The 25,032-nt window shown below is 46.2% G+C and overlaps 1 protein-coding gene across 1 annotated transcript; it reads right to left on the bottom strand.

The window, feature by feature from the left end:
• Nucleotides 1-2,237: 2,237 nt before the first annotated feature.
• On the bottom strand, nucleotides 2,238-7,907 carry KRR1 (KRR1 small subunit processome component homolog). Its single transcript, XM_054399663.1, has 10 exons — nucleotides 7,829-7,907; nucleotides 7,092-7,267; nucleotides 5,923-6,057; nucleotides 5,614-5,739; nucleotides 5,440-5,523; nucleotides 4,854-4,910; nucleotides 4,202-4,372; nucleotides 3,957-4,034; nucleotides 3,244-3,337; nucleotides 2,238-2,835 (listed from the first exon to the last, which is right to left on the bottom strand). Exons 1-10 carry the CDS (start codon nucleotides 7,905-7,907, stop codon nucleotides 2,693-2,695), a joined length of 1,143 nt encoding a protein of 380 aa, XP_054255638.1. The 3' UTR covers nucleotides 2,238-2,692.
• Between the last annotated feature and the right edge of the window lie 17,125 nt (nucleotides 7,908-25,032).

Below are 25,032 nucleotides of genomic sequence, written 5' to 3'. Positions count from 1 at the left end.
CTATTACCTCATACCTAACACCTCCTGACAACTAAACCCTGGCTCCAAGTGCCACAGCCAAGCTTTTATTTCAACACCACCCGGGACGCTGACTCCACCACCTCCCTGGACAGCATACTCCAAGGGACAATTACTCTTTCTGGGAAGAACTTTCTCCTCACCTTGAGCCTAAACCTCCCGTGGCACAGCTTGAGACTGTGTCCTCTTGTTCTGCTGCTGGTTGCCTGGGAGAAGAGACCAACCCCCACCTGGCTACAACCTCCTTTCAGGAAGTTGTAGAGAGCAATGAGGTCACCCCTGAGCCTCCTCTTCTCCAGGCTAAACACCCCCAGCTCCCTCACCTCTCCTCATAGGACTTGCGATTGAGACCTCTCCCCAGCCTTGTTGCCCTTCTCTGGATATGTTCAAGTATCTCAATGTCCTTAAACTGAGGGGGCCAGAACTGGACATAGTACTCAAGGTGTGGTCTAACCAGTGTTGAGTATAGGGGAAGAATGTCTTCCTGCTGGCCACACCATTCCTAATCCAGGCCAGGATGCCATTGGCCTTCTTGGCTACCTGGGCACCCTGCTGGCTCCTGTTCAGCTGCTGTCACCCAGCACCCCCAGGTTCCTTTCAGCCTGGTTGCTCTCCAGCCATTCTGTCCCCAGCCTGTAGTGCTGCATGGTGTTGTTGAGTTATTGACCATATTCTCAGCGAGTAACTCTATCTGTTAAAGCATTTTCCTGATTGATTCTGCAAATAATGAAACTTCTGTTTATGAAGTCCCTAAAAGGATTGACAGCATTTTTTCCTTAACAATTTAAGTGCCAAGAAATGATCATGTAAATGAAAGGCACAGTAAGGCTAAAGTTGTCCCCTACCCAAGAGGGCACGCACCTTACCTATTCCTCAACACATACATAAACTGACTATTTAACCACATATATTCAAAATCCTTACTTTTTATATATGTGAAATTAAAGCAATGGCTACTTTCACTTACTAGTGTCAAATAAAAGGTCACTAACCCGAAAGTAGTGAGCAGCTATCTTCTAGCATGATTGTTTTTACCACATGTGCAGGTGACCAAAATTCCAAAACAAAAGCATTTCAGCATAATCTTGGAATTGTTGTGGCTCCACCACCTCTTAATCTTTGTTTTTTTTTATCTTGTATATATGAAGTAAGCAACATCTGTTCTTATGGTTGTCTTTATTTCACCACAGTTTGCATTTTCAGGAAACTAAAAACCTCTATATTTCCTTTAAAAAAGGAAAAGGGCCTCAAAAAAAAAAAAAAGAAAAAAAGGAAGAGGAGTAGAGTTTCTTAGACTTTCTTGTGAGCTAGAAATAAATTAAGACTATATTTAAAGGAAGGTAACAAGTCTTTATGCTTTCCCTGCAGCCCATGCGTTGTGGAAAGACACTTGCTTTGTAGCAGTCTGCCCAACATCCTCCAGGATACTGCTAAAAAATGACACCTTCTTAATGGCATTCAATTAAGATTATCTTTTGTCTAATCCTGACATGAAACTGTGAGCTTGTTTTCTGTAAAACAATACCTAGGTTGTGTAGCAGATGACCAATTAGGCAGCCAGTTGCATCCTGGGCTGCATCAAAAGAAGCATGGCCAGCAGATCCAGAGAGGTGATTCTGATATTCTACTCTACTCTGGTAAGACCTCACCTGGAGTACTGTGTCCTCAACACAGGAAGGACATAGACCTGATGGAGCAGGTCCAGAGGAAGGCCACGAAAATGACCATGGGGTTGAAGCACCTCTGCTACAAGGAAAGGCTGAGGGAGCTGAGGGAGCTCAGCCTGGAGAAAGGAAAGCCCTGGGGAGACCTAATAACAACCTTCCAGTATCTGAAGGGTGCTTCAAGAAGGATGGAGATTGTTTAAAAAGGCCTACAGCGACAGGAGAAGGGGCAATGGCTTCAAACCAGAGAAGAGCAGATTTAGATTGGCTGTTTGGAACAAGTTCTTTACTATGAGGGTAGAGGAACACTGCAACAGGATGCCCAGGGAGGTGGTTTGGGCCTCATCCCTGGAGATAACTCAAGGTGAGGCTGGACAGGGCTCTGGGCAACCTGATCTAGTTGAGGATTTCCCTACTGACTGCAGAGGATGTTGAACTAGATGACCTTTGGAGGTCCCTTCCAACCTAAACCATTCTATGATTCTATGAATTAATGAATTTTAAACCAATGTATTAAAATATTTTATTAACACCAAGACAAAACACTCAAAATAATCAGGTTTTAGAAAAACAAAAGCACAATATAGCAATACATCTTGCCCATTCTGCATAAGTTATCACTGTGAACTGAGCATGTGTGTAGTCTGGTAGTCTTTCACAGAAGAATTACCTTAAACACCCATGGAGTTCTCTGACCCTAATGTGTTAATATCCTGTGTCAAACTCCTAAATGCTTCTATTAAGAAACCTTTTCTTTAGGTGGATGAATATTATCCAAATACACATGCTCACTTACTCAAACAACACAAACAATGCATTTTCTTCACCAACCCTGGAAATTCTACTCAGCTGCTTTAGGACCACTAATTAAACTGCACTTATGAAAAGAGAATGATCTTCCTACCTAGTCTTTTCTTGTCCAGATTAACCTGACAGCAAGAAGTCTCAATTCTTCCAAGTGGGAAAACGTTCATTAATGTTGGAGAAAAGTGAGCATCACAGGATCTGAATTACTTCTTTTTCTTCTTCTTCTTTTCATCTACTGCCATTTTTAACTTGACTTCTTCCACAGGAAGTGCTCCCAATTTCTTCTTTTTTGCATTTTTTACCTTTTCCTTGATGGATTCAATATCAATTTTTTTCTCAGTGGAGGCTACATTGTAAAAAAAAAAAAAAAAGCACCAAACCCAAAGATAAGAGACATGAATTTCACTGCTTCTGAATTTTAAGTATACAAGATGACTTTATAAAAAAACACAGTACACTGCATCCTATGGCACTGATATGGACTCATTTTATGTTCACTAATATTTTATAAACTATTCCAGTAATATTTTTGCTGAAGCTAATGTCATGCACAAACCTCTTTCAGCAGAATTCAAAGAACACTCATATAAAAAAATCCCATACAACTGTAGGTGAACACAGATGCCACACACTGCACACATATAAACTATTCTCACTCACTCCTCAGACCACAGGTGTACTCCTCCAAAATTAACATATACACACTCACTGGGACAAAAGATTTTTAGATCAGTAAAAAAAAGATAATGTTTACCTTTCTTTGTTTTCACAACTGGCTTTTCCTTTGGTGGGATAAAAGCTTTCTCTCTTTCTTCTTGTCTTTTCTTGACTGCATCTGCTTGCTTTGCCTTAAGTTACCAATATAAAGGTCAAGTATCAGCAGAGCAGAACAAATGGGACAAAGAAATGAATGAATTCCAAGTCAGCAGTCACAGAATCATAGAACTGTTAGGATTGCAAGGGACCTCAAGGATCATCTAGTTCCAACCCCCCTGCCATGGGCAGGGATACCTCCCACTAGATCACGTTGCCTTGTGCCACATCCAGCCTGACTGCAAAAACCTCCAGGGATGGTGCTTCTACCACCTCCCTGGGCAACCTGTTCCAGTGTCATAGAATCATAGAATCAGTCAGGGCTGGAAGGGACCACAAGGATCATCTAGTTCCAACCCCCCTGCCATGGGCAGGGACACCTCACACTACAGCAGGCTGGCCAGAGCCTCATCCAGCCTGGCCTTAAAAATCTCCAGGAGTAGGAACTCAACCACCTCCCTGGGCAACCCATTCCAGGCTCTCACCACTCTCATAGGGAAGAACTTCTTCCTCACGTCCAGCCTGAACCTACCCACTTCCAGCTTTTTTCCATTCCCCCTAGTCCTGTCACTACCTGATAGCCTAAAAAGTCCCTCCCCAGCTTTCTTATAGGCCCGCTTCAGATACTGGAAGGCCACAAGAAGGTCACTTTACCTTTATCTCTTCCATGCGCTTTCGTTTCTTCTGTCTTTCTTTCAAGAAGTACTCACCACTTGCCAATTCTTTATCAACCTGTGCAAGACAAGCACCAAGAAGATTTAGATAACTATGTATTATAAGCCAGATGTATAGCACCAGGAAATTAGAACTTGACAGAGAAAGCCTCACAACCTCATTAGCAAGAACACGATTTCAAGTCATGCTACATTTCTGTGTAATGAAGTCAAGTTTCAGCTGACCTGGCTTTCTGGCTGTGGAGGTGGGAATGGTGTGTACTCCTTCTTAGTATTCTTCTTCTTTGGCTCCTTGCGTTTTTTCAAGTTCTTCCTCTTGAACTTTGGCAAAAACCTTTCCCAACTTTGTGACCTCAGTTCAGGATCTTTCGATAATTCCCTTTTGATCATTAAAGTCTTCAAGAAGTAGTTTTAGAATGTCATAAAGGTTAAAAAAAAAAACAAAACAAAACATAGTATTACAGTAATAGCCAAGAGCTCCGAACTACCATATCCAAACTACTATATCTCAACCTTCCATCTCTCAACTCAGTAAGTGATATAATTAGCAACAGCAGAACCAGAAAGATACATCTCAAAATGAGGACAGAATGCACTGGAATAGGTGCCTCAGTTCAAATGAGCAGGTATCAAGCAAACAACCAAAAGGAGGAAAGTTTATATACACTTTTTCTTTTATTGTTTTCTCAGTACCATTAATGATATTATGGCAATATGTCCTGGTAAAATTGAGGATAGCAAAGTCAGTCTTTTTTTTTTTAAAGGCATACTACAGAAACTCTCAAAGATAAACAAACATGTAAATGTTTAACATAATTCTACGAGGTAAAAAATAATATTTCCTTGTAAACAAAGTTGCACAGTGGACCACACTAACCTTAATGTTATATATGGGATGTATGTTCTTCATTGTGTCCAGAACAACTTTTCTAACCTATGTTTAATGAAAAAGAACAGAAGCCTTAGCAAGCAGTTCATATTCTAATTGATTAAAATACCAGGTATACTATCTTGCTTCCTCTCCCTGCCCCTGCTCCCAAAAGTAGGTAGATTTAACAAGCTAACATACGTGGTTAACTGGAAGGCAAATCACTTCAGAAATAGCAATAGTATTGGCATGTGTCTAATATGCTCCAGCACATCCTACAAACTTTACTTCTGAGTTACCACGGATTTTGTGGTGTCATGAGAAACTTGCTTTTGACAAGCACTCTTCTCCTAAAAACACACTGGATGTTTTTAAAGGTTATGTATCGTTAACTCTATGCTTCCAAGACAAAAAGATCTCAAAGTATAAGCAAAATTTAGCAGTTAAGATGCTAAGACTGTGTTAATGTGGCTCATTAACACATAGCTGAAAAATCAGTGAGATACGCTTGAGGTTGCCAGTTTTCCTCTCACCTGCCCTCGAGCTGGCCACAGAAGTATGCTACACAAACGGCAGCTCACCTGCCTTCCCTTACCTCTTTTAGCCCACTAAAGGGACCAAGAGCTGAAACAGTGTTGCCTTGCACCATAATGTAACAGTTTGTTAACAGTTCCAGGGCCTGCACCAGGGGAAAAAAAAAAAAATTAAGTGTAGAGGCCAGACACAATTTGGGTCTAAATCGTCTGGTTACTACACCTATTGGAAATACCTTCAGAGTAGATCCTTTTGGCCCAAGAAGTCGTCCTCTCCTTTTTATGAAAGTGTCTCTCTTCCTCACCAGAGAGCCTATTTTAATGATGTCACATGCAACATCATCTTGAAGGATACGAACTGCCTAAAGAGAGACGAGGAACAGGCAATTATCATCTGACCACGAACATATTATTCAGAAGACAATACTTCAGTCTGGCTTTCAGATACATTTGCTTTCAATACATATTTTATTTTACCTGACTCGAAAATCTAACACTTTGAAAATGAATCACTTCCTAAGCATTATGACAGATTCAATACAGACCTGTTCAAATGGAACGCTTCTTGCCAGAAGTTTTATCAAATCTCTAGCCCTGATGATTGCGTAGGGATCGAAAGTCTTCTTGGTTGTAGCGACAGTCATGCTTCCTTCAATTAGATCCAGCGTTGCCTTCACATACTGCATTATTTGAAAAGAAATAGTGAGTCAGTCTCCAAAGAGAGAATTCATCTTTAGCAGTAAGAAGTTAACAAAGAGTGTACTACATAGGCTCACAGGATGTTAAGGGTTGGAAGTGACCTTCAAAGATCATCAAGTCCAACCCCTGCTGCCAAAGCAGGACCATAGAATCCAGCACAGGTCGCACAGGAACACATCCAGATGGGGCTTGAAAGTCTCCAGAGAAGGAGACTCCACAACCCCTCTGGGCAGCCTGTTCCAGTGCTCTGTCACCCTCCTACTGAAGAAGTTCCTCCTCATGTTGAGGTGGAACCTCCTGTGCTGGAGTTTCTATCCATTGCCCCTTGTCCTATCACAGGGTACAAGTGAGCAGAGCCTGTCCCTTCCCTCTTGACACCCAGCCCTCAGATATTTATAAAATACCCTCTCAAGTCTTTTCTTCTGCAGAGTAAAAAGCCCCAGGGCTCTCAGCCTCTCCTCATAGGGCAGTCCCTTAATGCTCCTAATGCTCCAGTCCCTTAATCATCCTGGTTGCTCTCCATTGGACTCTTTCCAGCAGATCCTTATCCCTCTTGAACTGGGGAGCCCAAAACTGGATGCAATATTCCAGGTGAACATACATACTGAATGCAGAACCACGTTCCAAAATTCCCCAATGACTTTCAGCTTGAGGAAATTCACATATATAGACACACTTGAACAAGACTGAATGTAGGTGTCACAAAGCCCAAAACACTACCTCCCTCATCTTTCTGAATTCAGGCACAACACAGTTGTCAGTGTCTGGATGACAGGACACTTGCTCCTGCAGGGAGCTTTGCTAATAACATCTTTAAAGAACTGCCAGTCTGGCTACAGAGACCTTCAGTGACTTTGATGCCAATAAAAAAATGACATGGCCAATACCAGTGCAAGTATAGTAGAAACATACACAAATGCAGTATCAGAAAAGCAACTTGCACTACTTTTATAAGCTTAACACCTCTATCTTCTAGAAGATCAAACATAGTACCACAATTAGTAAGTATCCATACATGCTCACTCAAGGCTTTCTGGACAAGTGGCCAGCAGTCTTTCAAGTACGCTTCTCTATACTTTGGAAATAAAGTTGCAAAACTGCTTTCTTCCAGCAGCCCTTTTGGATTATCTTCTCTTGTAAAGGGTGGCTCTTTCCATCCATCTGGCACAGTGAGAAGTTCAGATTCATCAACTGCTATAGGTTTAAAAAAAAAAGAAGAAAAAAAAGTATGTATTTTCCTTCTTTCATCAGTGACTACTACATCTCCCCTCCATCTAACTACAGAAGATACAATAATTGAAAGTCTTGTGTAATAGCTGTGAGTTTCACATCTCTTTTGACCTTTGTTACCGCTTTATTTATAAATCAATCAATCAATCAATCAATCCACAAGTGAGCTGGACGGCGTGGAAAGGAGATTATACAAGAACCAGGCACCGGCTGAGGCGAGCAACCAGTGTGCTGCTAGGACGGACTCCGGGCAAGGAGGCACCAACACTGCCTGTCCCTCACACCGCACAGCCGCCTCTATCCCAACCAGCGCCACAGACCGGGCTGCAGCCCGCCTTCCCCACGCCGCTTACATGCAATCGCGGCAAAGACCCTTAGCCCCCCGTTGTTTTTCCACAAACGGGAGAAAGCCGCGCGGCCGGGACGGGGCAGCACATCCAAGTCCACGGGTGGGACTCTCAGCCCAAGGGCTTCCGGCGAGCCAGCTGCCAACCCTGCACGGACCGTTCATCCCGCCCCCACCTGTCGCCGCTTTCTTTTTGTTTTTCTGTTTTTCTTTCGCCTTCGTCCCGGCCTCGGCCCCCTCGGGAAGATCCGCCATGCCTGCCCCCGCGCCGCCACCCCTGACCCGGCGCCGGAAGCGGCCGGGGAGGGCCGGGGAACGCCGGGAGAGGCCGTACCGGCGGGGGGGTGCCCGAGGGAGCGGGCGGGGCGCCGGCAGAGAGCGGCTGTACCATTGGTATTCAGAATAGGCGTTTTCCTGACGCCTTGCGCCTTCCCTGGGAGCAAAGAAGTGACAAAGAAGCCGCTGCGAGCAGCGGGGGGTGGTTGCTCTGCCGTGCGGCCAGGGGCAGTGATGTCAGACTGAAGTGTCTGACTGCTGCTTGTGAACGCAGAAATTTCCTACCGTGCTCCATCATAGCATCAGAGAATTGTTAGGGTTGGAAGGGACCTCAAGGATCATTCAGTTTCAACCCCCCTGCCATGGGCAGGGACACCTCACATTAGAGCAGGTTGCTCACAGCCACATCCAGCCTGGCTGCAAAAACCTCCAGGGATGGGGCTTCCACCACCTCCCTCAGCAACCTCTTCCAGTGTCTCACCAGCCTCATGGTGTAAAATTTCTTCCTAACATCCAATCTGAATCTCCCCATTTCTAGTTTTGTTCCATTCCCCCTAGTCCTATCACTCCCTGACACCCTAAAAAGTCCCTCCCCAGCTTTCTTGTAGTCCCCTTCAGATACTGCAAGGACACAAGAAGGTCTCCTCAGAGCCTTCTTTTCTCCAGACTGAACAGCCCCAACTCTCTCAGTCTGTCCTCATAGGAGAGGAGCTCCAGCCCTCTGCTCATCGTCATGGCCCTTCTCTGGACACCTTCTACTACCTCCAGATCCTTCCTGTAATAGGGGCTCCAGAACTGGGTGCCGTACTCCAGGCAGAGTTGCACCAGAGTGGAGTAGAGAGGGAGAATCACCTCCTTTAACCTGCTCCTTATGCTTCTCTTGATGCAGCCCAGGATGTGATTGGTTTTCCAGGCTGCAAGTGCACACTGATGGCTCGTGTTGGTTACTTTGTCTCAAGACATGTCTGCTGGTGGGCACTGGTTACTCTCAGGAACTCGACATGGTCAGACTGAAGCTGACAGGGTTTGGTGGGTCGTTACACTGCAGGAAACTTCACTTCCCCCCGGGGTGGATCTAGCCCCTGATGCATTCTGTGCCTCTGCTCTGATTACAGGCACCGACTCTTAAGAAATGTAATACTGCAGGTGGGTTTTGAAAATCTCCAGAGAAGGAGACTCCACAACCTCTCTGGGCAGCCTGCTCCAATGCTCTCTCATGCTCACTGTAAAGAAGTTTCTCCTCATGTTGAGGTGAAATCTTCTATGTTCTAGTTTTAATCTGTTGTTCCTTGTCTTATTAGTGTGCACCACCCAAAAGAGCTTGCCCCCTTCCACTTGACACCCACCCCTCAGATATTTGTACACATTGATCAGATCCCCTCTCAGTCTTCCAAGACTAAACAGCCCCAGAGATCTCAGTCTGTCTTCACAGGGGAGGTGCTCAAGTCCCCTAATCATCCTCGTGGCTCTCCGTTAGATTCTCTTAAGCTTTGAATTTTCTGTTGCTATTACACAACATAAGGAAAAAGGAACCAGCGTCATCAAAATGTACACTGAAGTACATTGATAAGTACTTGAAGTACTTCAGGGCTTGTAACTAAAGATCCTGATGAGACCAAATTATTCATTCAAATGACATAATCTAAGATTCCCTGGAGGGTGTTCTACAGCCTCCTTCTTCCTGTACCTGTAACTGAGCATTTTCTTCAGTAAAAATGCAAGAATGTGCTTTCTTCACTCTCTTTTATGGCTACCATGAAAAGGCAATAGCGTGAAGAACTGGAAGAAACCTTTAAGAGCATGAACACCTGAATCTCTGAATTAGGACAGTGTTGTCCTTGGCAGATGTTCACCAGGCCTGTTCATGAAAGGCTGAACTCTAGGGGGCTTAATTGCCATCATGATGAGAAAGCTATTCATATCATCTGATGTACACCTCAATAAAACATTAAATTAAAAAAAGCTATTTTCACAACAGCTCCATCCCCCCCCCCGCCCCCAACTTTTCTTTGAACCTGACTGCTGTCTTTCATAGTGTGCTCCATCTCCCACAACGATCAGGATACCAGAATCCCTTCCACATGAAAGTCATCTGTCGAGTTGATGCATGCTTTTAGCTATTTATTTGAATTTCTATCTGTCCACATCCTCCAAACAGGGAGGCTGCTTTGGGAGCACTTTCAAGTGTGTAAAGCACGGGGCGGGGGGCTGAGAGGAGTTGCGTCATCTCCGCCCTGAAATGGCACATCGAGTATTGACCTTCTGCTATGAGGACAAAAGCGGGGGAGAAAAAGCGGGAAGGGGAATGCGTGAGACCGCGCAGCACAGGGGTGCCGGCGCGTCCCACAGGCCGGTAGGGGTGCTTGGTTATCCGTCACCGACTCCACTAGATGGCAGAGACTGCTGCGCTGACTGGAGCATCCCAGCCGGAGCCGCTGCCTGCCCTGTGATTACCTCCAGACGGAGAAGACAGGGAGAAGGTGGAGAGAAATGGAGAAGCGATGGGGAGCGTGCTCCCTTCTGCCCATGCAACCTAGCCTCGTGTCTAGAGGCTGGGGTCCTGCCCCTGCCTCGCCTAGAAGCGGGCTCTGGAGGCTGTACGCAGCTGACAGGAAGGTGCAGTGTCACTGGGCGAACACAGGGAGGCAATTTTGCTCCTCTCCTCGGTTGAATACGAAGTGTCCTGGAGTTGCTTATTGCGCTGGCGTCGCTCAGCACTGCGCAGCCTGAGAGAGCACAGGACGGGCCTGCTGTCCGCCTGTAGGCTCCTGGTCGATGCGAAGGCAGGGCTAGGGGGGTCCAGCGAGGAGTTTCTCCTCGGAGAGGTAGTGCGTGAAGTGCACAGTGCACTTCTCACCTGAAAACTGGACAGGAGTAGTGGAAACACAGCCAAGACGATTCGGGAAGAGTGAGAGACTAAGTGATTATAGTTTAGTTCAGCACTTGTTTGTAGCCTCACTCTTCCTATGAGTATTGTGCAACCCACCAAAAAATCACAGGAGTATCACACTGTATCACCGTATATTAGAGGTTGGAAGGGACCTCAAAAGATCATCGAGTCAGCCCCCTGCCAGAGCAGGATCACCCAGGGGAGTCTGCACAGGAATGCATCCAGGTGGGTTTAGAAAGTCTCCAGAGAAGCAGACTGCACAACCCCTCTCTGGGCAGCCTGTTCCAGGGCTCTGTCACCTTCACTGTAAAGAAGTTTCTCCTCATGTTGAGGTGAAATCTTCAGTGTTCAAGTTTGAACCTGTTGTTTCTTGTCTTATTAGTGTGCACCACCAAAAGAGCCTGGCCCCCTCCACTTGACACCCACCCCTCAGATACTGATAAACATTGATCAGATCCCCTCTCAGTCTTCTCTTCTCCAGACTAAACAGCCCCAGGGCTCTCAGTCTCTCTTCATGGGGGAGATGCTCAAGTCCCCTAAGCATCCCTGTGGCTCTCTGTTGGATTCTCTCCAGCAATTCTCTGTCGAACTGGGGAGCCCCAGACTGGAGTAGGCTGTGGAGGGGATGTGCTGGCAGCACTTGGCAGTGGTAGTCAGCTTCCCCTACTAGGATGAGAGGGGAGAGGTAGAGAGTCTGGAGGCCATAGAGCCTGCAGAGCACAAACACAAATTACAGGCTGCAGCAAGTGAGAAGAGAGAGCCCAAGGGAAAGGTGCAGGGGAAGACAGTGTGGCCAAGGTAGTGGTGAGGCAGAGGATCTTTGCAGCAGTGTGCTCTCTGCCTACGAATGATTTTGAAGGTTACAGGAAAGGTCTCTTTATTTCCTTCCTTATTTCCCAACTTAGGACAACAAAGATCATTTAGGGGACTGGAGCATCTCTCTCTTATGAGGAAAGATTCAGGGCTCTTTATTCTGGAGAAGAAAAGAATGAGGGGGATCTTATAAACACTTATAACTATATAAAGGACAAGTGTCAAAGCAATGGGGTGAAACTCTTTTCAGTGGTGCTCAGAGATACGACAAGGGGTAACAGTCACAAATTGAAACACAGAAAGTTCCTTCTGAACATCATGGAGAGCTTCTTTATGTTGAGGGTGACAAAGCACTGGAACAGGCTGCCTAGGGAGGTTGTGGAGACTCCTTTTCTGGAGATGTTCAAAACCCATCTGGATGTGGTCCTGTGCAACCTGATCTGGGTGAATCTGCTTTAACCAAGGGATTGGACTAGGTGATCTCCAGAGGTTCCTTCCAAACTCTACTATTCTATGATTTGGTGAGTGTGCAGACTTCTCAGGCCCGCCCTGGGTGTACATCTCATGCCTCTACAGTGGCAGTGACACATCACTCATGTGCCACTCCTCTCCTGCACCTCAGCTCCTGCATGAGGATCACCAAACCCTTCAGGCCTCTGCATTGGAGAAAGTGAGAAGTGCCCAGAGTAAGGAGGCAAGGGACTTGACACCTTGTGACACCCAACTACTTTGATTCAAAGAATAGTAGCCCTCTCCAGTGTGGTGCCACACTGAAGTGTACCTTTGCCCAGCAGAAAGACATCCACTAAAAATAATAGTCTTGGAAAATGTGATTCAGGAAAGTCCCTCACATCCCTTCCTGTCTTGATTCTTTGGAAACAGTGGTTTCTCATCTTTCCTCTTACCACGGAATGTGTGGTCTTCCCTATTTCCTTTGAGGGACAGGATGCTCCCACAGACACACTCTGCTCCTCCAAGAAGCCTTCTCAGGCTCCAGACAACAGTAAGTTTATATCCTTTTTATTAGTCACCACCCATCTGTCAGGGTTAGGAGGGTAAGGGCAGCTGGCTGAGGGTACAGTGGCAGCTGAGGGAATGGGGGACTGAAGGCTCATGCCTGGGTGACTTCAGCTGTGCTGTGCTGGGGAAGCTGTGGCCCCACAGGAGCAGGGTTCCCCATATGCTGCTTGGCAGTTGAGCTTCTCAGCAGGAGGGGCAGCATGAGTACCATCACAGTGATAGCACACAGATACCGCCTGGCTGGTGGGACACAGCACTGCTGCAATTCCTGCCAGTCCTTGGGGTCTGTATGCCCTGCCAGCTCTGCCAGCACTGAAAGGGCAATGTGTTTGCTGAAAGCAGATTTCACTGGCAGCACGTATTGCCTTCTCCCCAGTATGGGACAAAAGATCCAGGTGCAAAGGGCTCCTTTGAAGGCCTTTGAATAACACCAACCCTAGCCTAGCAAGAGCCCTACAGCTGCTGAACCCATTGCTGGGCTTTGGGGGGACCTGGGTGAGCCCTGTGCATGTGTGTATGTGCAAGCTTTTTTTCCTGTTAAAAACAAAGCAAATGAATGAAACAGCACAAGCCACACAGCCTCCCTTACATGTGCTCCAGGGTCTATGATATAAAGGGCAGAGCACTGCTGTTGGAATGAAGGTGCCTCTTTACTATGCAGCAAAGTATCACAGTGTCACAGTATATCAGAGGTTGGAAGGGACCTCCAGAGATCATCAGCTCCAACCCCCTGCCAGAGCAGGATCACTTAGGGTAGTCTGCACAGGAATGCATCCAGGTGGGTTTGGAAATTCTCCAGAGAAGGAGACTCCACAACCTCCTGGACAGCCTGTTCCAGTGCTCTGTCATCCTCACTGTAGAGAAGTTTCTCCTTATGTTGAGGTGAAACCTTCTATGTTCAAGTTTGTCCCCATTGTTCTCTGTCTTATCACTGTAAACCACCAAAAAGAGCCTGGCCCCCTCCACTTGACACTCACCCCTCGGATATTTATACACATTGGAGAGATCCCCTCTCAGACTTCTCCAGACTCTTCCCCAGGGCTCTCAGTCTCTCTTCATAAGGGAGATGCTCAAGTCCCCTAATCATCCTCATGGCTCTCCATTGGATTCTCTCCAGCAATTCTCTGTCTTTCTGGAACTGGGGAGTAGTTATTTCCCAGTCAGTAGATAGGACTCCAGCCACTTGGCACTTTCTTGCATGCCATTTTCCAATCCAAAAGAGCAACTTGGGATTTTGTGATAATTCAAGCAATCAGATGAGCTCATGCACATGGCATTCACTCACTGGAAATGCCACACAGATCTCATTCAGCCTCAGCACTCGTAAATCCATGTGACACTTTTATCTATTTATAAACTTTTAACAGCAGGTTATGATTGTTATGCAAGCCATTTTCCAGGGATTAATAAGCAGCTTGTGTTGATGGTAAGAAGGGCCACTAACTGCTTTGGGGCAGTAATTAACCTGTAGTAAAAATGCTCAGCATCTGGATCATTTCTATGTAATTAAATAATCAATGCTGCCTTTTGATTCGAATAACTGGAGAATTGTATTTCAAATTTATCTTGGCTTATGGTGTTCTTAATTATTTTATTTTACAAGGCAGCAAACAGCCACATGAGCAAGGCAGAGCTTCTCCTGGTGTGGCTGGCTCTTCAATTATCATCTATTTCATAAAAAAACCCTTCAAGTGAATAAAATGTAGTTCAAACTGGCCACCAAAACCTATTTATTTAACTTGATGGAGAAAAAACCCCACAAATGTGTTTTCCTTTTTCTATTAATACAGAGTTCTTTTATCATTGGAACAAAACTGTGTCTTGGAGTGCCCCACCAAAGGCAGAATTAAAATAGCCAAACAGAAGCTTCCCTGCCCAACCACCTCCAGAAAAGTCCCTTGTGATTCATTCCCCATCTGGCTAACATGACCTCTGTGCCCTCAGGCAGATGGGGTTGTGTCCTTCATTTCTCTTGCCCCTCTCTGCCTTCCTCCCCCTTTCTCTCCGGGCAGTGGTGTAAGTGATTTCTCTGGTTTTGTTTTGTTCTCATCTGTGCTGTTGAATCCAGTGATCTGCTGAAGTGCCTGTCACAAACTCAGTTAGGCAAGAACCACACAACAGTAGTGCTTGCTGCCTTTTCCATGGAGAGCTTGGGAAATGCCCAAGCAGGCAGAGTTCATCATAGGTGAGAAGAGGTGAGCAGGAATTGAAAACATGAATTAGAAAAACCCAAAAAAGACAGAGACTTGCTCTGTCATCACAGGATTATATGGTAATTCCCATACTTTCAAGATATCTTTTTGCCAGATAATAAAATATGCATCTTAGCACAAGGACATGATGGATGAATAACAACTCCCCTTCATTGTTAGTGGGGTTAACCCCTAGGGAAAAAAAAGCAAAGCACGCAGTCATCTATTCATATTTCAAGACTGGAAAGATAGGAGGAGGATTTTGCAAGAAATAGAGAGGAATATCACTGGGCCAATAATAAAACTTTCAGATGTAGCTACCATGAGGCCACTTGTGAAGTTATACATGAAAATGAAGAGAGATCAGTTGCTGTCAGAAGTTCAGCTCAGCTAAGGGGTAGCTAAGTTTGGGAGAAGCAAAGGTTTCCCTTTGAAAGAGAACAAAGAGAAGAGCACATGCTGAACCCTAAGAGGAACAAGGAGCAGGAAAATGATAAGACTGCAAACCATAAAAACATATGAAAGGGATGGCTGAAAAAGCAAAGCAAAGATATTTTGTGGCAGAAGAAAGAACCCAGGGTAAGAAGGAAGAACCAAAAGTTAAAGAACCCAAGAGCTTTGTCTAAGGAAAGACTTCCTTGCACTAAAATTGCTGTTCATTTGGGGATAAGAAAGGGACGAGAGCCAACTGTGAAAGGAATTTAGTATCGTTATGAAATCAAAGGAGCAGGTTTAGATCAAAAGGTCTTTGGAGCAAGGGATGTGCCTAATCATGTATTCATACAGCAACTGACAGAATGAAGCTTTTGTCTTGACTTGAGCCTCTGGGAGTTGTCAGAAAACAAACACCACGGCACGCTGTGCCAGGACCTCTGAGATATACACAGGAGAATGAAAAACGGGAGGGGGATGGCAAGTGCTGGTCAGGGGTAGGTGCATCTGAAGCCAGGGAGAAGGAAGGCAGGAGGCTAAGGAAGGTGGTGGGGGGAAACGCCTAAATCAGAATATTGGTCCAAAGCCTCAGAGGGGAAGAGGGCTGAGCAGGGATTAGAAAGCGATCACTCCTGTCTGCCTTAGACAGTCCCCCACACAGTGTGGAGAGCAATCACATGTTCCCAAAGGCCCAGCAGGGACAGCTAACAGATTTCTCCATCTGTCTCAGGATCCATCCTATTTAGGTAATGCCTAACGCAGGCTGTGGCTGCCACAGCAGAGCTGATCTAATGCCTCTCAGCTCCCCAAAGGAGGAGGTATCCCTTGTCACTCATATATAGCTGTGGCAGGAGAACACCCCATGGGAAGTGCGTGCCTGGAAGCTCAGGTCTGTAGCAGCAATGCAGGGTCCTCTCTGCTAGAGCCTCTCCCAACCCCTCTGCAGTGGGTGCCTGTGGAGCTGTGGGAAAAAGGGCAGATACAGTCCCATGGAGCAGATTCTGATATAGTCCCATGCCAGGGCTCTGCCAGAGCAGCAGAATGGGATCTGCTGTGCTGCTTCTTGTATATATGCAAAGGGCAGACCATTTCTCAAAGTCATGCAGCATTACCAGGCTTTTGATTTTATTTTCTTTCAAATTTTTTAAAAGATGTTAAAATTATTTTAAAATCATACCTGAGAAGCCAGAGTTTGAACACAGCTTTCGTTAAGAAATTCACAACAATGCTCATGTGTATTACTCTGAAACACACACGTAAAACACTCCTTTGGTCTATTCTTCTCTTGTACTAGAATCTGGATGTTATTATGCAGATTTCCACTACAGCAATGTTACAGCAGAATAAATAGCTCTGCTATGCATGAAGGGGAATCCTATTACATCTTCAGTAACCCTCAGTAAGCATCATCGCTATTATACCAATTGAAGGGACAGAAAACAATTTTTAATTAAAAATATTTATAGCAAGCATAATACCAACTGCCAGTTTCCCTACCCAGTGAATGCATTTTGCAGCTGGTACTAATTCTCTATTTTTTTTTCCCATGAGGTTAGCCAATATCAGCTGTTCATTAAGCAGAGGACATTTCAGGAATATCCATATTATATGCTGTAACTAGCTGAGAAGTTCTTCCTTTGACAGATTTTAGGAAATCAAGATTGCTTTGCTATGTTATTCTGGGACTTCATAATAGCAAGGTCATTTTCCAGTGATCTGAGTAGGCTGCATCATCAGTTTTATTCAAATAAATCCTACAAACTGCTTCCCAGCAGATAAGAACATTTTAAATTCGTGATGTATCTTTTGTCTTCTATCTGCAGTGGAAAAGGGGGGTGGGGGATGTGGAAATTGATTTCAGCATGCTCTTTATTTTTTACTGGTAGAGCAGCATAATCAGAAGGTGTCAGCAAAACCACAGGCAAATTAGTTTTGAGATACAGAGCTTTATATAGCCGACCATGCAACTGTTCCCTGTGCTGAGTCTAGCTGGGCTGTGCGGGCGGGCGTGCGTGTGGCTGCCCATGGCACCAGGCGCTCCGTGGGGCAAAGTCTGATAAGGCTTTCTTGGGCAAAGGGCACGACAGCAATCAGCTGGCTCACCTTGAAACATTCACACGCTTCCTGTGCCAGAGAGCATGTAAGACCTCCGTTCTGGTCCTAGTCAGATGCACTTGCAGCCCAGAAAGCCAACCAGATCCTGGGCTGCAGCAAGAGAAGTGTGGCCAGCAGGTCAAGGGAGGTGATTCTCCTCCTCTACTCAGCTCTGGTGAGACCCCACCAGGAGTACTGCATCCAGTTCTGGAGCCCCTGTTACAAGAGGGATATGGACATGTTGGAACATGTCCAGAGAAGGGCCACCAGGATGAGCAGAGGGCTGGAGCACCTCTCCTATGAGGAAAGACTGAAAGAGTTGGGGCTGTTCAGTCTGGAGAAGAGAAGGCTCCGAGGTGACCTTCTTGTGGCCTTGCAGTATCTGAAGGGGGCCTACAAGAAAGCTGGGGAGGGACTTTTTAGGATCTCAGGTAGTGACAGGACTGGAGGGAATGGAATAAAGCTGGAAGTGGGGAGATTCAGGCTGGATGTGAGGAGGAAGTTCTTCCCCATGAGAGTGGTGAGAGCCTGGAATGGGTTGCCCAGGGAGGTGGTTGAGGCCCCATCCCCGGAGGTGTTTAAGGCCAGGCTGGATGAGGCTCTGACCAGCCTGCTGTAGTGTGAGGTGTCCCTGCCCATGGCAGGGGGGTTGGAACTGGCTGATCCTTGTGGTCCCTTCCAACCCTGACTGATTCTATGATGCTATGTATCAGTAAATGTGCTTTCGTGCAGCCGGAGGTGATGGCCGGCTGGCCCTAGGAGTGGAAAGGTCTGCAGCACCTTGGGCTGCAGCTGTAACCCATGCTCAGAGGAAACCAGCAGGCAGAGGATGTGGCATAGAGATGCCCTGTTCCCATCTATATCCTTTTCACAGAATCACAGAATCATAGAAACATTCAGGTTGGAAAAGACCCTTGGGCCTAAAGAAAACTGGGAAGGGACTTTTTACAAGGGCTTGTAGTGATAGGATGAGAGGGAATGGATTGAAGCTGGAAGAAGGTAGATTTACATGGGCTATTAGAAATTCTTTACAGTGAGGGTGGTGAGACACTGGAACAGGTTGCCCAGGGAGGTTGTGGATGCCCCCTCCCTGGAAGTGTTCAAGGTCAGGATGGATGAGGTCTTGAGCAACCTGGGCTGGTGGGAGGTGTCCCTGCCCATGGCAGGGGTTGGAGCTAGATGATCTTTAAGGTCCCTTCCAACCCAAACTATTCTATAATTCTATTATTCTATAATTCTGTAGTTCTGTAATTCTATAATTCTGTCGCCAAGTCCAACCAATAACCCTACTCTACAAGGGTCACCCCTAAACCATAGCCCCAAGCACCACATCCAAAGCACCTTTAAACACATCCAGGGTTGGGGACTCCACCACCTCCCTGGGCAGCACATTCCAATCCCTGACCACTCTTGCTGGGAAAAAGTTTTTCCTCATGTCCAGTCTAAACCTACCCAGTCATAGCTTGAGGCCATTCCATCTTATTCTATCACTAATTACCTGTGAGAAGAGACCAGTACCAGCCTTTCCACAACCTCCTTTCAGGTAGTTGTAGAGAGCAAACTAACCATTAGTTTTCCAAACTAACCATCCCCAGCTCCTTCAGTTGTTCTTCATAAGATTTATTTTCCAGGCCCTTCCCCAGCTTCCTTGCCCTCTTCTGCACTGGCTGCAGCACCTCCACATCTCTCTTGGATTGAGATGTCCAAAACTGGACAATATACTTGAGGTGTGGCCTTACCAGAGCAGAGTACAAGGGGACAATCACCTCCCTGCTCCTACTGGACACAGCTTTTTGATACAAGTCAGGATGCCATTAGCTTTCCTAAGTTGTAGCTTTCTTACCTGTCTGAAACCCTGAGCTGGAACAGTGTCTTTACCAGTTTTGTGCCCACAGGAAGCTCTATCCTCATAAACACAAGGATTCAGAAGTGGCATTTTGTCCCTGGTTCACATTCATGCATCTCAGAGCAGCAGCACAGCCAGCAAGAAAATCCCTCTTTGATTTATCACAGTAGCAGCTGGGAACTGCAAACCAGGCAGCTCATCATAACCTGGCTTGTGACTTGCTGAATCCCATATGGCTATTGTTTATCACTTTAAAATATTAGCAGTGAGTTTCAAAACCCCTGAATTTAGCAAACCATATTTTGCAATTGTGAAGATCAAACCCTGTTTGAATCTGTGAAGTTTACAACATGCTTATCCTTCTAACCTGCAACAGATTTTGCAGCAAAATCCCCTAGCCCAGATCTCCTGTGGCAAAGGAGCCCAAGGGGACTCAGCTGCAAAGACAAACCATGTGAAATGGTGGAGTGGGGCATCCATGAGTGGAGCACAGCCTGTCCCAGGTGGTGATTCAGAACAAGAGTTTAATACAGAGAGGTGGCTTTGAGTCACTCCAGCAGGAGCTTGCCTCCTTCCACTGCCTGCAGCCTGACCTGTGAGGAGCAGCTGCTGTCTCTTATTCAGCCTTTGTGAATATTTTGCTTTAATCCATCTTTAAAGCTTGCAAAAGCCCTAGCGTGTGCATGTGCTCATTGTGCTGTAGGCAAGCACTGTGCCAGTCACCAACAGCTTCAAGATGCTGAGCTCCAACAGCTCCATGTAGGAATGTCCAAGCTATTACATCAGTCACAGATCAAACTTTCTGAGTAGTCACGATGCCCTAAGCCAGCTTTGTTTTGGCTGTTACCTTCAGTATTTCATGGAGGTGAGCAGTGCACATCTGAGTTATGTGCTATTTGTCTTCTAGTGCTAGGAAGAAGTTTCAGTGAAAAGAAGGATGCCTGGCAACCCTCTAGAAAGGCCTTCTCTGACCAAATGGAGAAGCAGAGCATGAAGCATTTCTTCTCTTTTTTCTCAGCTATCCATGATGTGGCATACAGAAAACCAAGCCATTATTTCTCCCAAGTGTTTTGTCTGGGTTTAAGTAGATTTTGTAGGTTGCATAATAGGGAGCTTGTGCCAGCCTTTACAAAGGGGAGTCAGACATCATCACCAACTCTACACTGAGCTCAAGAACATGGGTATCCAACACCAGAAGCATTACCAAGCTTGACCAAACACTTTCCTTGCCTAAACTGTAAATTTTCAAGGGCAGGATTTTCCTAAGTATGTGTTTGCACAGGAGAGCTACTTGAGATGTTCTTGTGCAATTTGAGACGATGGTTTGATCTTTTGCAGCTGTCAAGAGGATGGCAGCAGCCTCTTTTCAGTAGTGCCCAGAGACAGGACAAGGGGTAATGGGCACAAACTGATACAGGGGAGTTTTCACTTGAACCTAAGGAAAAAATTACTTTGAGGGTGTTGGAACACTGGAACAGGCTGCCCAGAGAGGCTGCAGAATATCCTTCTCTGGAAACTTTCAAAACCCACCTTGATGTGTTCTTGTGCAACCTGATCTAGGTGAGCCTACTTTAGAAGGGTGGTTGGAGCCCAGAGTTTCCTTCCAACCACTACCTGGCAGTCCTGCCTGACTAACCCAGTGACTTTCTACAATGGAGAAACTACATCAGTGGACAAGGGCAGTGTCATCCATCAATGACATTGATGTGGGGACAGAGTGTCTGCTCAGCAATTTTGCTGATGATACCAAACTGGGAGGCTTATCTGATAGACTTGAAGGCTGTGTGGCCATTCAGAGACTGGAGAGCAGGGCAGAGAGAAACCTAATGAGGTTCAACAAGGATAAGTGCCTAGTCCAGCATCTGGGAAGGAAGAATAAACTACACCATTACAGGCTGGGAGATGATCTGCTGGAGAGCAGCCCTGTGGAAAAGGACCTGGGAGTGCTGGTGGACAGCAAGTTCTGCATGGGTCAGCAATGTGCCCTTGTGGCCAAGACCTGTCTGGATGTGTTCCTGTGCAACCTGCATTGGATTCTATGTCCTGCTCTGGCAGGGGGGTTGGACTCGATGACCTCCAGAGGTCCCTTCCAACCCCTATCATCCTGTGAGCCTGTGATTCCTGCAAGGCATTTGAAACAGTCCCCTACCACATCTTTCTAAATTGTGCATTTGAGAGTGTGGTGGGTTGGAAATTACACCCCCAACATTAAATTTGCCAGACCAGCCTACTTGGAAGCAAATGAAGCTGTATTTACAAGCAAAACTCCAGTCTACAGTGAAATGCAATGAATATGAACAAAATATACAATATTTACAGTATTTACAGGTATTTGCAATTAATAAACAGCACAAGAACCCCCCTGGCCAAAGACCAGGGGAGCTGCAACAGCTTCACCTCCCCACTCCTCCCCTTCTTACCCTCCTTGGACACAAAAGGGACAAGAGAAAAAGCAGAGAAGTTGTTGTTAATACCAGTCACAACAAAAGCAATGCAGTCAAGGTCAGTAAAGCCAAGAAGGAGCATCAACCAGAGCTGAAGAAGTGAAAAGAGAGAGAAACTGCTTTCAGTACTAGCTTATGTTTGTTATTTGTCCAATGGATTGTTTAGAACCTATAATTATTTTCCTTTTTACCCCCAATAGTGATTTATTTACATTTTGTCACTTTCTGTTCAAGATCTGTGAAAAATTTTTAAAGGTACAGCCTAAAACTGCCATAGATGGGTGAGCTGTTTGGTGAATAAGGCTGGATGGTAGTGGTCAATGGCTCAATGTCCAGATTGAGATAGGTGACAAGTAGTGTCTCTCAGGAGTCCATCCTGGGACAAGTGCTGTTTAATATCTTCATCATTGATACAGACAGTAGGATCGAGTGCACCTTCAGCAAGTTTGCTGATGGCACCAAGCTGTGTGGTGTGGTCAATATGCCAGAGAGACAGGATGTTATCCAGAAAGGTCTGGACAAAGTGGAGAAGTGGGCCCAGGTGACTCTCATGAGGTTCATCACAGCCAAATGCAACACCTGGGCTGGGATAACCCCCATGATCAATACAGTTTGTGATAGAGAGCAGCCCTGTGGGAAACCACTTGGGGGTAGCGGTGGACAAAAAGTGGGACATGAGCCAATGGTGCTCACTTGCAGCCTAGAAAGTCAATCACATCCTGGACTGCATCAAAGGAAGCGTGGCCAATAGATCAAGAGAAGTGCCTGAGAACTGGAGGAAAGACAATGTCACTCCAATCTTCAAAAAGGGAAAGGAGGAAGATGCAGGAAACTACAGGCCAGTCAGCCTCACCTCCATCTCTGGAAAGATGATGAAACAGCTTGTGCTGGCTGTCATCTCAAAACATGTGGAGGAAATGAAGATTATCAGAAGTAGTGAACATGGATTCATGTAGGGAAGAAGTTCTTCCCCAGGAGGGTGGTGAGACACTGGAACAGGTTGCCCAGGGAGGTGCTGGAAGCCTCATCCCTGGAGGTTTTTGCAGCCAGGCTGGATGTGGCTGTGAGCAACCTGCTGTAGTGTGAGGTGTCCCTGCCCATGGCAGGGGGGCTGGAACTAGATGATCCTTGAGGTCCCTTCCAACCCTATCAATTCTATGATTCTATGTCTGGCAAATCTGATAGCCTTCTGTGAGGGCATGACTGGATGGATGAATGAGAGGAGGGCAGTGGACATTGCCTACTTTAACTTCAGCAAGGAGGCTTTCAACAGCATCTCCCACAGCATCCTCATAGGCAAGCTAGGCTAGATGAATGGACAGTGAGATGGATTGAAAACTATCAGAAAGCTGGAGCTCGGGAGGGTTGTGGTCAGCAGCACAACAACTATTTGGAGGTCTGTAACAAGTGGTGTTCCTCAGAGGTCAGTACTGGGTCCAGTCCTGTTCAGTATATTCATCAACAGCCTGGATGAAGGGATAGACTGTACCCTCAGCAAGTTTGCTGATGACAAAACTGGGAGGGTGGCTGACACACCAGAATGCTGTGCTGCCATCCAGTGTGACCTGGACAGGCTGGAGAGTTGGGCAGAGAGTGACCTAATGAAATTCAGCAAGGGCAAGTGTAGGGTACTTCATCTGGGGAGGAATTAACCCCAGGTATCACTACAAGTTAGGGGCTGACCTGGTGGAAAGCAGCCGTGTGGGAAAAGGGCTGGTGGGCAACAGGATGACCATGAGCCAGCAATGTGCCCCTGTGTCCAAAAAGGCCAATGGCATCCTGGGGTGCATCAAGAAGAGTGTGGCCAGCAGGTTGAGGCAGGTTGTCCTCCACCTCTGCTCTGACCTGGTGAGGCTTCATCTGGAGTATTGGGTCCAGTTCTGGGCTCCCTGGTTTAAGAAGAACATGGAACTGCTTAAGAAGGTACAGCAAAGAGTTACAGAGATGATTAGGGGACTAGAACATCTGTCTTATGACGAAATGCTGAGGGACTTGGAGCTTTTTAGCCTAGAGAAGAGAAGACGGAGGGCACATTCATCAATGCTTACAAAAACAGGGTGGTGGTCAGGAGGCTGGGTCCAGTGTTTTTTCAGTGGTGCCCAGTGACAGGACAAGAGGTAATGGACCCAAACTTGAACATAGGAATTTTCATATAAACCTGAGGAAATTCTTTACTCTGAGGGTGGTAGAGCCCTGTAGCAGGTTGCCCAGAGAGGTGGTGGAGTCTCCGTCTCTGGAGTCATTCAAAAGCCTCCTGGATGCCATCCCATGCAACCTGCTCTAGGTCAGCCTGCTCTGGCAAGGTGGTTGGACTAGATGCTCTCCAGAGGTCTCTTCCAACCCTTCTCATTCTGTGATTCTGCCACTCTCTTTGGGTGAGATCTTACCTGTAGTACTGTGTCCAGCTCCGGGGCTCTCAACACAAGAAGGATATGGACCTGATAGAGCAGGTTGAGAAGAGAGCCACAAAAATAATCAGAGGGCTGGAGCACTTCTCCTGTGAAGACAGGCTGAGAGAGTTGAAGTTGCTCACCCTGAAGAAGAGGAGGTTCTGTGGAGACCTTATAGCAGCCTTCCAGTATCTGAAGGGGACCTACAAGAAAGCTGGGGAGGCACTGTTTACAAACAGCAATTGGACAAGGGGCAATGGTTTTAAAATAGAGAAGATCAGATTTAGACTGGACATTAGGAAGATATTCTCTACTATGAGAATGGTGGAACACAGCAACAGGATGCCTGAGGAGGTTGGTAGGGGCCCCATCGCTGGAGACATTCAAGGTCAGGCTTGATGGGGCTCTGAGAAACCTGACCTAGTTGGGGATGTCCCTGCTTACTGCAGGGTTTTAGACTAGGTGACCTCTGGAGGTCCCTTCCAACCTCCTGCATCCTATGGTTCTGTGTAGTGCAAGGTACAGCTAAAACACAGACTGCTGCACGCGAAGTTTATTGTAAAGTTGTATCCGAGGTGGAAGGAAGTACAGTGAAGCTGGTGGGTGGCAAAGGAGCTGTTACAACCACCATTTCAAATAACCTGTCACAGACTGAAATGTGATTGGTAGAATTTCAGTTTTGCATGCCACCAGGAGGAAGAAAAGAGCCCATCTGTTCCCCAAGTGTTGCACATTGTTAAGCAAACCGCTCGCAGCTTGGCAGATCAGAACACTGGGAGAAGAAGAAGGGGGGGAAAAAAAGAAAAAAAAAACCAAAAAAAACCAACCACAAATGAGCACGAATGCAAGATGAGTCATTGAAGATTACTCAAAAGCAACATAAAAAAAAAAAAAAGAAAAAAAAAAGATGATTCTTGCCAGGAAATTGTGCCAGGGTATTCTCATGGTCTTGGCTCGCCAGGCCAGGCAGGCAGAGCAAGGAA

Source organism: Indicator indicator, chromosome 3 (assembly GCF_027791375.1).
Source record: "Indicator indicator isolate 239-I01 chromosome 3, UM_Iind_1.1, whole genome shotgun sequence".
Classification (NCBI taxonomy): domain Eukaryota; kingdom Metazoa; phylum Chordata; class Aves; order Piciformes; family Indicatoridae; genus Indicator; species Indicator indicator.
Note: the sequence above shows the minus strand (reverse complement) of the source record. Positions and strands in the feature narration are given on the sequence as shown.